The 15,825-nt window shown below is 40.1% G+C and overlaps 1 protein-coding gene across 3 annotated transcripts in view; it reads right to left on the bottom strand.

The window, feature by feature from the left end:
* Nucleotides 1–14,344, bottom strand: part of HAT1 (histone acetyltransferase 1) — a 49,809-nt gene extending 35,465 nt beyond the window's left edge. Inside the window, exons 1-3 of one of the 3 annotated variants that reach the window (XM_008138562.3) lie at nt 14,264–14,344; nt 11,987–12,091; nt 6,785–6,860 (exon numbers count right to left, since the gene is read on the bottom strand). In XM_008138562.3, coding sequence (XP_008136784.1) covers nt 6,785–6,860; nt 11,987–12,091; nt 14,264–14,270 — 188 coding nt within the window. In that variant the 5' untranslated portion in view covers nt 14,271–14,344. Of the gene's footprint in view, nt 1–6,784; nt 6,861–11,420; nt 11,556–11,986; nt 12,092–13,976; nt 14,081–14,263 lie in introns of those variants that run through there. The other 2 variants (XM_054722779.1, XM_028140978.2) reach the window with 2 other exon arrangements.
* Between the last annotated feature and the right edge of the window lie 1,481 nt (nt 14,345–15,825).

The raw sequence follows: 15,825 nt of genomic DNA, 5'->3' as shown, positions 1-15,825 counted from the left end.
TCTAGTTGGTCCTATTTCATATCCTCGAGGGTCTCACTAAATTTATCGGCCTTTTTTTAGAAAATTCTTGAAAAACCTTATAACCGTGGTTTTGAACTCTATATCCAGTCATTTGCTTTCCTCCATTTCTTTCATTTGTGACCTATTTCTTTGTCTCCACATTTTGGCTGCTTCCCTGAGTTGATAGAGTGGTTTTGTGTGCTAGGTGTCCTAAAGGGCCCAGTGGCTCAGCCTCCCCAGTTACCTGAGGTGGATACTCTTGGTGCACCCCTTTGTGGGCTGTGTGCACAGTCTTGTTGTAGTTAAGCCTTCATTGTTGTTGGTATCACTGTGAGGAATTGACCTTCAGGCCAATTGGCTGTGAGGATCAGCTGTGTCTATGATGGGAGAACTTCTGTGCTGGAAACACCCTTATGAGGCAATACTTGCTTCAGTGGGGCTTTGGTGCTCACTGAGTCTGCTCCCTGAGTGTGTCCCTTATGGATCTGAGGAGTTGTAATCTGGATGGTCCTACTCTGACCCCTGGGTACACTGGCTCTTGGATCTCCAAGGAGATGCTAATTTAGCCTCTGCCTGAGGCCACCCAGCAGGAGCTACTGAGAGATCTGCAGATTCCTCTTCTTTGTTGGGGTTTGGAGGTGCCCAGATGAGGCCCAGCTGTGAAGCAATGCAAGCTGCTGTGGGGCCTTGAGCCTTCTTTTGGATGTTCTGGGTTTCACTGACTCAGCTGCAGTTTGACAGGTAAGTTTAGAATTTAAGGGACCAGGCCATTCATATGCAAAAGCCTCTGCGCACAGCTTGCGTGGGGCGGAGTCTCAGGGTGGAGCAAACAGCAATGGCTTCCCGTCAGCCCTGCCCTAAGAGGCCCCTTGGTCTCAGTGTCCCACGGTAATTGCTGCAAGCACCTCTGAGAGAAAGCCGCCCTCGAGTTCCGCCCACTTCCAGACAGTCCAGTTTCTCCCCGTATGAGTCTGGGTCCCCAGAGTCTTGCCCGGAACTGGAGTTCAGAGCAGTTGGGAGCTTGTGTCTCACTCCAGCTTGAAAAAGCCAGCCGCGTACTCAGTTGCCAGCCCTCTCCGAACGCGCATCGGTACCTCTGCCTTCCGCACCTCCTCTGAGTCTCAGTGTGCTTTTCTCTTTCCTTCTAGTTGTAGAATTTCCACTCAGCCAGTCTTCCTGTGGTTCTGGATGATGTCCGTTTTGTCTTTTAGTTGTAGTTTTGAAGTTGTTGTGCAAGGCGGCAAGTTCAGGTGTTTACCTATGCCACCATCTTGGTTTCTCCTCTATTGGTAGTTTTAAGATTTTAACTTTACTTCTTAAAAAACAGAAATATGTGTAATGAAACAGTGCCTCAGTTTTCCTCATTTATAAAATAAGCGAGAATAATAGCTCCAACCTCAGGGATACTGTTTGGGTTAAATACACAGTTAATATATGTAAACTGCTTATAACATTGGCACATTGTACAAGTACTCAATAAATGTTTACTACTACTGCGACTGTTGCTGCTGCTATTACTAGAAGGCATTTAAAATCAGAGACAAGTAATGTTAAACTGGTACCTGACTAGGCAAGCAGCTAAGATGTAGTCTTGGTCGAATCCTTACAACTTACCACTTGCTTGCACCACCAACCTCCAGAGCTGCTGAAAGTGGTGATAGACATAATTATACCCTTCTATGAACTCAGAAAGCAGATCTGGAGCTGCTGCTCTTTTTCCAACCCTGCCTTGGTATTCCCTTTTTCAGCTTAAAAGTCTTTTAAAAAGTGAATTTTAACTATCAAGATCTATAGAGACAGAAAATAAATTAGTGATTGCTTAGGTCTAGGGAGGGTGGGAGAAAAGGTAGTGACTGCTAATTGGTTAGGAATATTTTGGTGGGAATGATGAAAATGTTCTAAGATTGATTGTGGTGATGATGGTACAACTCTGAATATAGTAAAAACCAATAAATTTAAATATGTTTCTATGGATTTCTTTTTTCTTAAGAGAGAAAGGGAGACGGAGAGAGAGAAAAACATCAATCGGCTGCCTCCTGTACGCACCCTAGTGGGGATGGAGCCTGCAATTTGGATATGTGCCATGACTGGGAATTGAACTGGTGACCTCTTGGTTCCTGGGTTGATGCTCCACATCTGAGCTACACTGACAGGCTGAACTGAATACTTTAAAATAGGTCAAGTATATGGTAAATTACCTCAATAAGGCTTTTTTTTTTTTTAAGTGAATTCTCAAAGAAGAGTGTCTGAGAGTGTCATTTCCAGATTTCTGTCTAGGCTGACAAAATATGAGCAGTGTCTATTCCAGGACTGTAAATTAGGTGTAGTAGAAAGGAGTGGCAATGATACTAGGATCAAGCCTAATGTCTTCATTGGGTCATAAAATATGATTATCACTACTGTGTGACTGTTACCTGTCTAGCTTAAAAGGGGTATGCCAGCACATTTTTTTTTTTCTTTCTTTCTAGTTTATTGGGATAATATTGGTTCACAAAGCCATACAGATTTCAAGTGTATAACTCAAAACATCATCTGCACACTGCATTGTGTGCCAACAGCCCAAAGCAAAGTATCTTTCTGCCCCATTTATCCTCCCTTTGCCCACCTCCACCCACCCCCACCCCCCTTTCCCTCTGGCTATCACCACAGTGTTATCTGTGTCAATTGCCAGCACACCACTTTTAATGGCATGCAAGACAGATAACTGAAGGTGCAAAATGTCATTAAAAGCAGTATCTATAAAATTACACCCTACCCTAAATTGCCACAGAAAGTTTTTTGTTTTGTTTTTTAGAGAGAGGAAAAGAGAGAGAAACATCGGCGTGAGAGAAATGCATCAATTGGTTGCCTCCTGCAGGAGCCCTAACGAGGGCCGGGGCCGGGGAGGAGCCTGCAACCAAGGTACTCGGCCTTGACTGGAATTGAACCCGGGACCCTTTGGTCCGCAGGCCAATGTTCTATCCGCTGAGCCAAACCGGCTAGGGCCAGAAAGATATTTTAAATAGCAGTAAAAGGAAGCGAATAAAATAAACAGCTCCTAAAAAAATAGAAATCCAGCCCTGACTGGTTTGGCTTAGTGGATAGAGTGTCGGCCTGCAGACTGCAGGGTTCCCAGTTCAGTTCCAGTCAAGGGCATGTACCTTGGTTGCAGGCACATCCCCAAGTAGGGGGTGTGCAGGAGGCAGCTGATCAATGTTTCTCTCTCATCGATGTTTCTAGCTCTCTATCCCTCTCCCTTCCTCTCTGTAAAAAAAATCAATAAAAATATATATATATAAAAAAAAAGTAGAAATCCAGCCCTAACTGGTTTGGTTCAGTGGATAGAGCATCGGCCTGTGGACTGAAAGGTCCCAGGTTCAATTCTGGTCAAGGGCATGTACCTTGGTTGTGGGCACATCGCCAGTGTGGGGTGTGCAAGAGGCAGCTGATCGATGTTTCTCTCTCATTGATGTTTCTAACTCTCTTTCCCTCTCCCTTCCTCTCTGTAAAAAAATCAATAAGATATATTAAAAAAAAAAAAAAATAGAGCCCTAGCCAGTTTGGCTCAGTATATAGAGCGTCAGCCTGCGGACTCAAGGGGACCGGGTTCGATTCCGGTCAAGGGCACATGCCCGGGTTGCAAGCTCAGTCCCCAGTAGGGGGGTGTGCGGGAGGCAGCTGACCGATGATTCCCTCTCATCATTGATATTTCTATCTCTCTCTTCCTCTCCCTTCCTCTCTGAAATCAATAAAAATATATATTTTTTGAAACATCAATGAGAGAGAAACTTCGATCAGCTGCCTCCTGCACACCCCACACTGGGGATGTGCCCACAACCAAGGTACACGTCCTTGACCAGAATCGAACCTGAGACCCTTCAGTCCACAGGCCGATGCTCCATCCATTGAGCCAAACCAGTTAGGGCAAAACATTTTTATTTTATAATAAAACCTGTTTAAAATATGAAAGGCTCATATTCTGGCATGAATCAATATAATAAAATATAATTATTAATATTTAAAAGCACATTAAATGCCTAATCTATCAATAATGAGAAATATTCACAAAATCTGTTCCATGAAAAGACATTTTTCAATTTTATTTTTTTTATTTTATTTTTTCTTCTTCTATATTTTATTGATTTTTTTTACAGAGAGGAAGGGAGAAGGAGAGTAAGAAACATCGATGAGAGAGAAACATCGATTCAGCTGCCTCCTGCACACTCCCCACTGGGGACACGCCTGCAACCAAGGTACATGCCCCTGATGGGAATCGAACCTGGGACCCCTCAGTCCACAGGCAGATGCTCTATCCACTGAGCCACACCGGTCAGGGCACATTTTTCAATTTTAAAACATGTTGAAATAATGCATAGAAAAAAACCATGAAGGGAAATAATTTAAATGTCAACTATGTCTAAACACCCTTCCCTACTACAACAAACCAAGGTTCCTTCGGAAAATGGCTGACTCCTAGTAGGAAATGTACAAGATGACTCTGGAATATTTTACTGTATCAGAAAGTAACAGGCCCTCAAAATGATGATGGTACACCAAAAGGACTCAAAAGCTGGTTTGACAGAATAACTACTTGCTTAATCTGGGATCATCAAAATCAGTAACAGAAACAGATTATAACCCACTGAATTTAAAAAAGAATCCTAGCTCTGGCCGGTGTTGCTCAGAGGTTAGAGCATCAGCCCGAGCACCAGGATTGATTCCCAGTTTGGGTCAGGTAACCCAACCTGGATTGCAGGTTGCTTACCTGGCCCCAGTCAGGTCACATGCAGGACACAACCAATCGATATTTCTCTCTCTCTCTCTCTCTCTCTCTTCCCCCTCTCCCTTCCACTCTCGAAAAAGAAATCAATGAAAAAAATATCCTCGGGTAAGGATTAAAAAAAAAGAATCCTAGAGTCTATTCTGTTATAAACAAAGAAATGCATAATGGGGAGAAGCTTTTCCTTATTGTAGAATGTCAACTAATGAATGTAGATGGTATGACAGAGTTAGAAAACCACCATTTTATAATCACAGTAAAATACTGATTAAACAGTTTGCTTCCAGTAGTGGATTTAAAACTACTGGGTACAAGTTTGATGGGAAACAGGGTAACGTTAGTCTCAGAGTATTTCCCCACAGGTTATATATAAATATAAAAGAGGAACCTGGCAGACATCTCTAAACTGAGTGGTCGAAGTTAACCTCACCAACGATGAAACAAACTGATATCATGGACTTGCTGCTTTGACACACTGAGAAGGACAAATACAATTTGTCACAGTACTACAAAAATATGCAATATATGAATTTAATCATGAAGAAACAATCAAACTAATCCAAAATGAAAATTTATAAAACTAACCTATACTCTACAAAAATGTCAGTCCTGAAAAACAAAGAAAGCTTGAAGAACTGTTTCAGATTAATAGAGACTAAAGATTTGTGACAACTAAATGTAGCATGTGATTCTAGACTGGGTTCAGGATGGAGAAAAAGAGCTATAAAAGAATTGCTAAAAATCAACTGGAAAAATTTGAAATGTGAACTCTATATTAGAAAATAGTACTGTATGTATCAAAGGCAAATTTCCTGAGTCTTGGTAATTCTACTACAGTAAGTGTCCTTGTTTTTAGGAACTCCATACTAAAGAACTTAGGAGTAAGGGGTCAAGATAGTATCTGTAACCTACTCTCAAATGGTTCAACAACAACATACTGATATAGAGGGTGGGGCAAAAATAGACTTACAGTTGTTCATATGGAAAATAATACAATTAATAAATAAATACTAATACAAGAATAAACTTTGTGCTTTCTGTACTCACAAATGTAAACCTACATTTATCTACCCTGTATTTATATAAGAAGAGAGAATGATTGCCTGGCAGGTGTTGCTCAGTGGTTGAGCATCATGAACCCATGAATCAGGAGGTCACAGTTTGATTGCCATCAGGGCACATGACCAGGTTTCGGGCACCAACACCAGTAGGGGGTGTGCAGAAGACAGCATAACAATGTTTCTCTCTCACTGATGTTTCTATCTCTCTCTCCCTTCCTCTCTCTGAAAATCAATAAAAACATAGTTTTAAAAAAACAAACATTTTTTTTTAAAAGGAGAGTGATTAAAGCAAATATAGCTAAATGTTAACAACTGGTGAATCAAGATAAAGGATATACAGAGCACTATTCTTGCAACTTTCTGCAAACAAAGTTTTTTTCAAAATTCAGTTTTTTAAAAAGGTAATTGACTATTCTAATAATGTAATGAAGGTACAGGAAATTAAAGCATTGTGCTAAATATTCCAAGACTGCCTTTAAAGTTGCTTTTAAAAATAAATTTCTCAATTGCTTATTTACTTGTCATAGAATAATAATTTGAGCTTTCTTGCTTTAGAAGGGAGGGTGTATTTTGCACTAGAAGCAGTGTACCAAAGTGGCAGTTAGAAAAAGTAGTAGTGTTGAATATGGGCTCTATAGTCAGATTGCCTGAATCTGAATTTCAGCTTTCCATATGTTCTTAGGCAACTATCCATTTAGACCAATGTACATTGTAACAAATGATAATACTACCTAGTATCACTAAGACTATCGTGAGAATGAAATGAGATAATGCATCTATGGCACCAAATAATAGATAGTAAATTGGTGTCTCAATGTCAAAAATGCCATTCTAATATATATTTTAAAATAAATTACATGAAAAGTAACAGGAAAGAAAATAAAGTCTGATTTCTAATTTTTTTTTAAAGGAACAGAATTTTTTTGCCATACTAATTAGACAAACATCTTATTATGTTACTTACTCATCCCCAAAGAGTTGATGGGTATATTCAGGAAAGAAAGTTCTAATATCATTCTCAAGATCTTCGGGGAAGCGAACTGTTTAAAAGAAAAAAAATGTAGAGATATTAAAGATATTAAAGGTGACAGGTTATTTCAATTTCAAGAATTTCATTATACAGTCAATATTTTTCTTAAAGTTGTTGCTTTTCCATTATATGACTTATAATGAAGTCTCATGAGACAAATGAACAATAAAAATAAAAAAATCACTTCGAGTATTTTAGTACCAAAAACCTACTGATTTGGTGGCCGGAGAAGTCAATGGGGGAAAAGGAAACATGTAATATTTTAAACAATAAAGAATTAAAAATAAGTAAATAAACAAATAAATCAACAAAAATTTTAAAAAAGAAAAAACCTACTGATTCTAAGAATTAGAAAACTAGGTATGACAGAGGCATCTGATTTAGTTTATATTTTTCTGTATGTTCATACACAATGAAAAAATTAAACAAAACCAAAAAAAAGACACTTTGAGATAAGAAAAAGTTTCATCATCAAGGAAACAAAAACAAAATCTACAGGAAACATTCGAACAACAATAATCTGAGTTGATGAAGCCCATATCATCACATCATTTTGTATGACTGTAAGATAATATTTATGTTGTTTCTAGTTTGGGGTTTTTTTGTTCTTTTTTTTCTATTAAAAATCACCCTAACTGGATTGGCTCAGTGGATAGAGCGTCGGCCTGCGGACTGAAGGGTCCCGGGTTCGATTCCGGTCAAGGCCATGTACCTTGGATGCAGGCACATCCCCAGTAGGGGGTGTGCAGGAGGCAGCTGATCAATGTTTCTCTCTCATCGATGTTTCTAACTCTCTATCCCTCTCCCTTCCTCTCTGTAAAAAATCAATAAAATATATTTAGAAAAAAAACAAAAAAAAATAAAAAATAATGCTGTGCCCTGGCCAGGTGGCTCAGTTAGTTGGAGCGATGTCCCATATACCAAAAGGTTACCGGTTTGATTCTCGGTGAGGGCACATACCTAGGTTGCTGATCCCTGGTTGGGGTGCGGAGGCAAATGATTGATGTTTCTCTTTGATTTTTATCCCTCCCCTCTTTTTCTCTCCCTACCTCTGTCTCTAAAAAAATCAATAAAAACATATCCTCAAGTAAGGATTAAAAATAAATAATAACACTGCAATGACATCTTTATATATAATACCTTGCTGTACTTTTACAATACACACAAGGTAAATTCCTGGCAGTAGAAATGCTTAGTGAAAGTACTAAAATATTTTTTACAAATACTACTTAAATGCCCTCTAAAAATACTGTAATAGTTTATATACCAACCAGCAGCTTTTAAACTCCTTTGTTTCCCACATCCTTACAATACTCTCTATCCCCAACTTTAATTTCTATCAGTCCAAAATGGAAATGGGAATCCTGTTACTTGTATTTGTATGTACTGTGAATACTGACATTATTGAACAGTTTCCCAATATAATTTATCTTATGAAGAAAAATTTTACAAAAAAAATCCTTAAGCAATTGAAGAATGAAAAAAGATGAGTTGTAGATGAAAAATTGCTAATATTGTCCTCACAAAGCAAGTCACTTGCAGAGTACCAAAGTATCAACAGATTACTGATTTACAGAAGAAAAGACCTGTAGAGATCTGGCACTTAACACCTTTCCAAGGGATCTTAGAATTAACTCATTATTGGATAGACCAACATAATGTGCCTCCTGATTTAATGCAATATAACGTATACACCATCACCTATAAAAGCTTTCTTTCCAAAAATATTTATCTTAGATCTAAACCAGCTTTATTGTCTTCCACTTTAAAGAAATAGAGGGGCCCTACCCAGTTTGGCTCAGTGGATAGAGCGTAGGCCTGTGGACTGAAGATTCCCAAGTTCGATTCCGGTCAAGAGCACATGCCTGGGTTGCAGGCTCAATCCCCAGTAGGGGGCATGCAGGAGGCAGCCAGTCAATGATTCTCCATCATTGATGTTTCAATCTCTCTCTCCCTCTCCCTTCCTCTCTGAAATCAATAAAAAATATAAATATTAAGAAAAAGAAATATAGAGGGTAGGGGAACAAGTTACATGCTACCAAAAGGAAATAAAAATATCCAGAATGTACAAACTGAATAAAGAAATTGAAAAAGATACAAATAAATGGGAGCATATATTGTGCTCATGGATAGGAAGACTTAACATCATTAAAATGTCCATTCTACCCAAACCAATCTATAGGTTCAATGCAATGCCTATCAAAATACCAATGGTATTTTTCAAGAACATAATAATCCAAAAATTTATATGGAACCACAAAAGACCCCAAATAGCCATACAATGTTGTATGCCAACACTGGATATAGTCTTCAGGAGTAGTCACACAAAAAATAACATGTTACTAATAATATTATTATGTAGTTATCACTTGAACATTAACTGTGTGTCAGGCAATTTGCTAAAAATTTTATAATCATTACTAGAGGCCTGGTGCACTAATCTGTGCACAGGTGGAATCCCTTGGCCTGGCTGTCAATCGGGGCTGATTGGGGCCGTCTCGCCCAGTCCCAATCAAGGCCAATCCGGGGCCAGCTGGCCAGGGGGAGGGACCTTGGGAGGTTGGCCAGCCATGGGAGGTTGGCCAGCCATGGGAGGTTGGCTATGGGAGCGCACTGACCACCAGGGGGCAGCTCCTGCATTGAGCATCTGCCCCTTGGTGATCAGCGTGCGTCATAGCAACCAGCTGACTGGTCGTTCAGTCATAACAGTCGCTTAGGCTTTTATATATATATATATATTGCAGCTAATCCTCACAAAAGCTATTGAATGTTCATTTCATAGATGAATGATGCAAAAAGGACTAATTTGCTCAAGGTTATACAGTTAAGTAGTGGGTTTAAAGCTGAACACCACACAAGTTGGTATAGATGAACACAAGAATAATTATTGGAGAATTATTTTTAATAGTGAGAGAAGAAGCAATCCCCAATACGGAATCCTAGCCTATAATAAAAAGGTAATATGCAAGTCGACTGAACTGCGGAATGACCGGTCACTATGACACGCACTGACCACCAGGGGGAAGACACTCAATGCAGGAGCTGCCCCTGTGGTCAGTGCGCTCCCACAGTGGGAGCACTGCTCAGCCACAAGCCGGGCTGATGGTTGGTGAGCACAGCAGCCTGCCTCTGCGGCAGCGCTAAGGATGTCCGACTGCGGCTTAGGCCTGCTCCCTACAGGCCTAAGTCGTCAGTCAGACATCCCCTGAGGGATCCCAGACTACAAAAGGGCGCAGGCCGGGCAGAGGGACCCCCGTCCCCCAGTGCACAAATGTTGTGCACCGGGCTTCTAGTACTTAAATACGTTATGATACAGTCACAGTGTACTACAAATTTAAAAGAATAAGATAGATCTATGTGTATTTTTACAGAGAATGATATTCAAGACACTGTTAAGCTAAATAATAAAAGAGCCTTACCACAGGCTCCTGGTTTTAGAAAAATAATGTCTGTACAAGGAAAAAAAATCTAGATCAGTATTATCTTTTACCTTATTTGTCATTTTCTTTGTATTTCTATTATGTTTGTACTAGAGGCCCGGTGCATGAAAATTCATACACTGGAGGAGGGGGTCCCTCAGCCCGGCCTGTCCCCTCTCACAATCCAGGAGTCCTCAGAAGCGGGAGGCGACCCGGTGATCAGGGAAAGGCCACGCCCCATTACACCTCTGCTGCTGCCACTGCCAGCAGCACAAGCCTCAGCTGGCCCTGGTTACATGAGCCTCGGGCGGCCCTGGGCGGCTGGGTAGCTGACATCCGAGGCCTACCTGAGCCTCAGGCTGGCCCTGGGTGGCTGGGCAGCCGCCATCCAAGGCTTGCCTGTGCCTCGGGCCAGCCCTGGGCGGCTGGGGGGCTGAGGGAACTCCGGAGGCAGGCGTCCCCATGGGGCTGAAGGGACTGGGTGGCGTCACCTTGTGGCTGTGGGCACCACCATCTTTGTGATGGCGTGAGGGTCAATTAGCATATTCCCTCTTTATTAGATAGGATTGTTTAAATGACAGCAGCTGGCATTTATTGAGAATTTCTAAAAGTTAAGTTATCCAAGCACTTTACTTGTGTTTAACCTTTCATTTAATCTTTACAACCACTATAAAGTAAACACTATCAACTCCATTTTAAAGATTAGGAAATGGGGACATAAAAAGTGATTGAACCAGGGTTTATGACTATATAATTAAACAGTGTTACTGAAGTATAATTTATATACCATACAACTCACTTGTTTTAAGTGTATAATTCAATAATTTTTAGTAAATTTAAAATTGTGTAACCATTGTCACAATCTCATTTTAAAATGCTGCTATGATTCCCAAAAGAAATCCCATGCTCATTTTCAGTCATCTCTGTTCCCACCTTCAACCCCAGGCAATCACTAAATCAACTTTCTGTGACAGAACTGGCTTTTCCAAACATTTCATACAAAAAGAATCATACAGGATATGGGGTAGTTTTGTTTTGTTTTTGGTCGGGTTTCACTTAGAATGTTTTTGAGGTTCATCCATGTTTCAGCATTATCAGACCTTCATTCCTTTTTATTGTCACATAATATTCTATCATATAGATATACGTACCACACTTTATCTGTTTACTAATTGATAGATATCTGAGTTGTTTCCATGGTTTAGTTATTGTGAATAATGCTGCTATGAACATTCATATATGAGTTTTTATATGGACATATGTTTTCATTCCTCTTGGGTAGATACCTAGGAGTAGAATTTCTGGGTCATTCAATAAATTCATGTTTTTAGCTTTTTAAAGAACCTGCCAAATGGTTTTCCAAAGTAGTTGTATTATTTTACATTCCCTTCAGCATTATATGAGTGTTTTTTCACATCCTCACCAACACTTACTATTATTTTTATAAGAAAGAGTAAATATTTTAAAGAAGCTGAGACCACTTATTCATGTCACTTTTTGCCACACTGTACTTCCTATATATAAATTTTGCCACCTCTCAAACATCTACCCACTCCATGACATAAATCAAGACTGAATAAAATCTGAATATGTTCAATAAATGCAGAAAACTATATTTACACAAACAACTGCTCTTACATGAAATTCTACTTCAAAGATTAAATTATATATACACATACAGTACATACATAATACCACTTAGAAATGGCATACATACCTAATTTTAGTTCAATTGCTGTGTTGGTGTTACATTTGTACTCTGCCAGTTTCTTCTCCTCTGCACTTTTGTACTCAACCAAAAATTTCTCCATAGCACCAAATCCTAAGAGAAAGATTTTTAAAGGTCTGATTGAAAATGGTTTAAATAGGCAAACCTAAAAATAGGGTTGTTATTAGAAGTGAAACAAAAGTAAGATTTAAAGCATTTTTATAGATCATAAAAGCATAGGTCATTGTTCACATGCTCCTAAATAAATGTACTAAGTATGAGTGCTCATTATAAAACGTCATTTGAGATAAAGGCTTATGAAGCAGCGCTGCTTTACATAAATGAGTACACCTGAAAATTAACATGACAGATTACTGACATTGCTGAATATTTAATACTAATATAAATTTCCTGCTAGGATTTATGCCTATGTAGCCTTTTTAAAAGAAATATAAAAAAGGATGCTACTGCTCCACTAAGAAATAAAGTGAGAATGTCCTTTGACAATTACAGTAACATTTCATTTCTACTACTGGAAAAATTATACCCAGAGTACTTCCATACTATTAAAAGAACTATGAACTGATAATGCACAGATTTTCTCAGAAAGTATACACAAGAAACTGGTAACCATGGTTACCTCTAGGATAAGAGAAGGAATGGGGATAGGGTTAGAAAAGAAAATTTTCATTGTATTACAAATATTTTTTACCACCGGTGCACAGTCATAAACTATTCCAGCTACTGCAATAAACAAATGGTTTTATAACGTGGCTAGTCATCAAGATATATAACAATTAATGAAAGAATCATTATCAAGAGGAACTTTCAAGCAAAGATGACAATAAGTCTCCCGACAAAATAAATATAAAAGTTAGTAAAAATTCAGGGGGAAAAATCATGATCAGAAACAAAAAGGGTACAAGGACATGCCATAATACTTCAATAAGTGGTTAAAACACATACACAGAAAATGGGGAACACTTGAGGCAATTATAGATCAGTGATTTGGAATCAGAATTCCTGCATTCAAATCCAGTCTTCACCATTTATTTACTTCATCTGTGAATTACTTGACCTCTCCGACCCTAATCGATAAAATTGAGATAACAGAACCCACCTCGAAGAATTTATGTATAATCTAAGCAACAAAATTTAACTTGTGAAATCCCACATTAGCTTAATCCCCACAATTCTGTAACAGAAGTCGATACTATATCAAGTCCCATTTCATATTAAAAAACTCAGGCTTAGAAAGAGGTTTATTTGCTTAATTAAGAGCACCCAACTGCTAAATGGTGAAGCTGAGATTCCAATTTAGGTGTGATTCTTATAACATGTACACCCTATGCAGTACCTATGTTCCCCCTCTTTTATAGTACCAGTGTACTCAATGATCCTACAGCTCTTCCTTAAACTTCTGCAGAGCTCAAGCTACATAGCCTGTCTATCCAGCACATCCATAAAAGTGTAGTGAGACTACTATGAAGGCACTGGGAACAGAGATCATTAACTGTTCATCACGTCAAAAGATATGTAATTGGGGGGGAGGCATATATAGGCACATCAAAGCAGTCTTCATACACGTACCAAAAAATAGACATTATTATTAAATGTTGTAAAGGAGACTCAATAGAGAGCGGGATAGAATGACCACTAGAGAATTACATTATGGTAGACACACTCTAAAAAGAGTTTAGGCGAAGGAATAATGAGGGAACCGCTTTCTCAAAGGAAATCTAAGCCCATCCTAGAAATACTAAAGTGTGAGAGATTAAGGAGACTGCCAAGTCAAGTCAACATTCAGGTGAGAGCCCCAGTGCAGGGCAAGGCAGCAATGCGCTAGCTCTTAAGCTGCTGGTAGTGGAAGGCGGCGGACCTGGAAGAGGAGGATCTGAGCGTTAAAGTCAGCTGGCGGGAACGGAACCAGCCCGGCGTAGCCGAGGCAGCCGTGGGCAAAAGGAACGGAAGAGAAACAGGGCCTCAAAGCATCTGGCACCTTACAACCCGAATCGCGACGCTTTTCCCCCCGCCGGCCTCTCCGTCGCTCGCCAGGGGTCAAGTTCTTCGCAGAAGGCGCCGAACCCTGAGCAGCTGGGGGCGGGGGCGCGAACCTCGCCTCGCAAGAAGCTGCGCTCCGAGTTCCGCGCTCTCAGGCTGAAGCAGGCCTTCTGGAACCCAGGCCGGAGCCCGAAAGTTCCAAGCGGGCACTGTCACCACGGTCTCGGCATTCTTTCCCAAACCTGCCGGCCCCCTCCCCTCGGTAAACTTTTCCCGGGAACTTACCCGCCATTTCCGAGCTGGGAGCACCCGCGGCCGAGGAAGGACGAATCAACCCGCGCGCTCCCTGGCCGGAAGTGAGCGCATGGAATGACGCCCTTTCCCCCGCCCACCAATGAGAGGAGGAGACTCGGGGCGCGGGGCGGCGGAAGCAGCTCCGAAGGCGGGACTTACACCGCCGGGAAGGCTCGGACTGTTGCCTGGCCACCGCGGGCGCCGTCAGCCGTTTTGTAGGCCTGAAGTAGAGGAGGAGGCCGTAAAAGGGACCTTCTGTTTAGCCCTGGGAACGTTTCTTGAGGTTAATTTGAATTATATACTTTATGGCTTTCTGTCCCCGCTCCCCCCGGCGATGTTTTGGAGACGGAGAGGAAAACTCTCCCCTTGGCCTGAACGATAGATCCAAACACCTGCACCTTAGTTTAAAATGTAGGAATTGAGTTGCAGTTGCGGGAGAAAGTTTCACTTGCTTTATTTGTTTCTATTTTTGCTGTTCATACTTGCTTCACCTCGTTTTTCTTTTCTCTCATGTTAACGGTATACGGTGCGATATCAATGTAGGGACTCTGCTTTCACTCCTAAGGTTACTAGGCAACCGTTTAGTGCACTGAAATAGTTAATACCTCGAGATCTGTCTGAGTGGCTTGACCCACATCGCAATATGCTCCTGTTTTCGGCCATTGGGCTTATTATTATTTAGTAACTGTTGAAACTGTTTGTCCCAGAGGATAAGCCACTTTTTTTTTTTTTTGATAACCACAAGTTTCCCTACAGTGTTGTGTATACTGTAGAATACCTTGTGTCAACACATGTTGGTGATTAGGTTTTACGATGATGCTAGAGCTAGAATGGACCCTCTAGAACGAATGCACCACTTCATTTTAGAGATGAGGAAACTAAAGCCCAGGAAAGAGAAATTGTCTAAGTCCTCTCAGTATACAGCCTGTGCAAGAGTCCAGTTCTCCAGATACCCCATATTTTATTCTACACGGAGATGGGCCTCCTGAAGATAAGATCAAAAAAGGTACCGAGAATGCTCAGATCCTTTTCCTTTAAGCCTTAATGAGACACCAGAAATTATGATCATACAGTGTTAAATAGGAAACTGAATCAATACTATAATCAATGACATTATGGATCAAAAAAGGAAAGTAATATAGTCTTCAAAATGTCAAGACTTACTATTTCTTTCCAAAACCACCTTATCTATAGATCAGTCAATTGCTGACCAGCAATTATGATCCTTATAATAAGAAATCAAGAAAATTTTTAACTGCAGCAAATCTGAAATGGATTAGTCCTGTGACTTCATGGTTAGTTGTAGTAAAGAAATATGATGAAACCTATTCATGATAAATATGAATAAGAAATAAGATGAATATGAGTAAGGAATATGATGAGCTATATCATGTGACTACCATTTAGTATGATCAGCTTGCAAAATTGAGGTTACAGTTTTAAATTATCCTTGTCTTAGAGCTATTCACACATTTATTAAAATACCACAGAATACATGTTTAGGTGCAGTTTGCCTAAAAGATAAAAAGAATGACTTCTTTCAGCATCGTAAT

The sequence above is a fragment of the Eptesicus fuscus genome, chromosome 11, assembly GCF_027574615.1.
Source record: "Eptesicus fuscus isolate TK198812 chromosome 11, DD_ASM_mEF_20220401, whole genome shotgun sequence".
Lineage (NCBI taxonomy): Eukaryota > Metazoa > Chordata > Mammalia > Chiroptera > Vespertilionidae > Eptesicus > Eptesicus fuscus.
The sequence above is the reverse complement of the archived record's forward strand: the minus strand, read 5'-3'. Positions and strand labels throughout refer to the sequence as shown.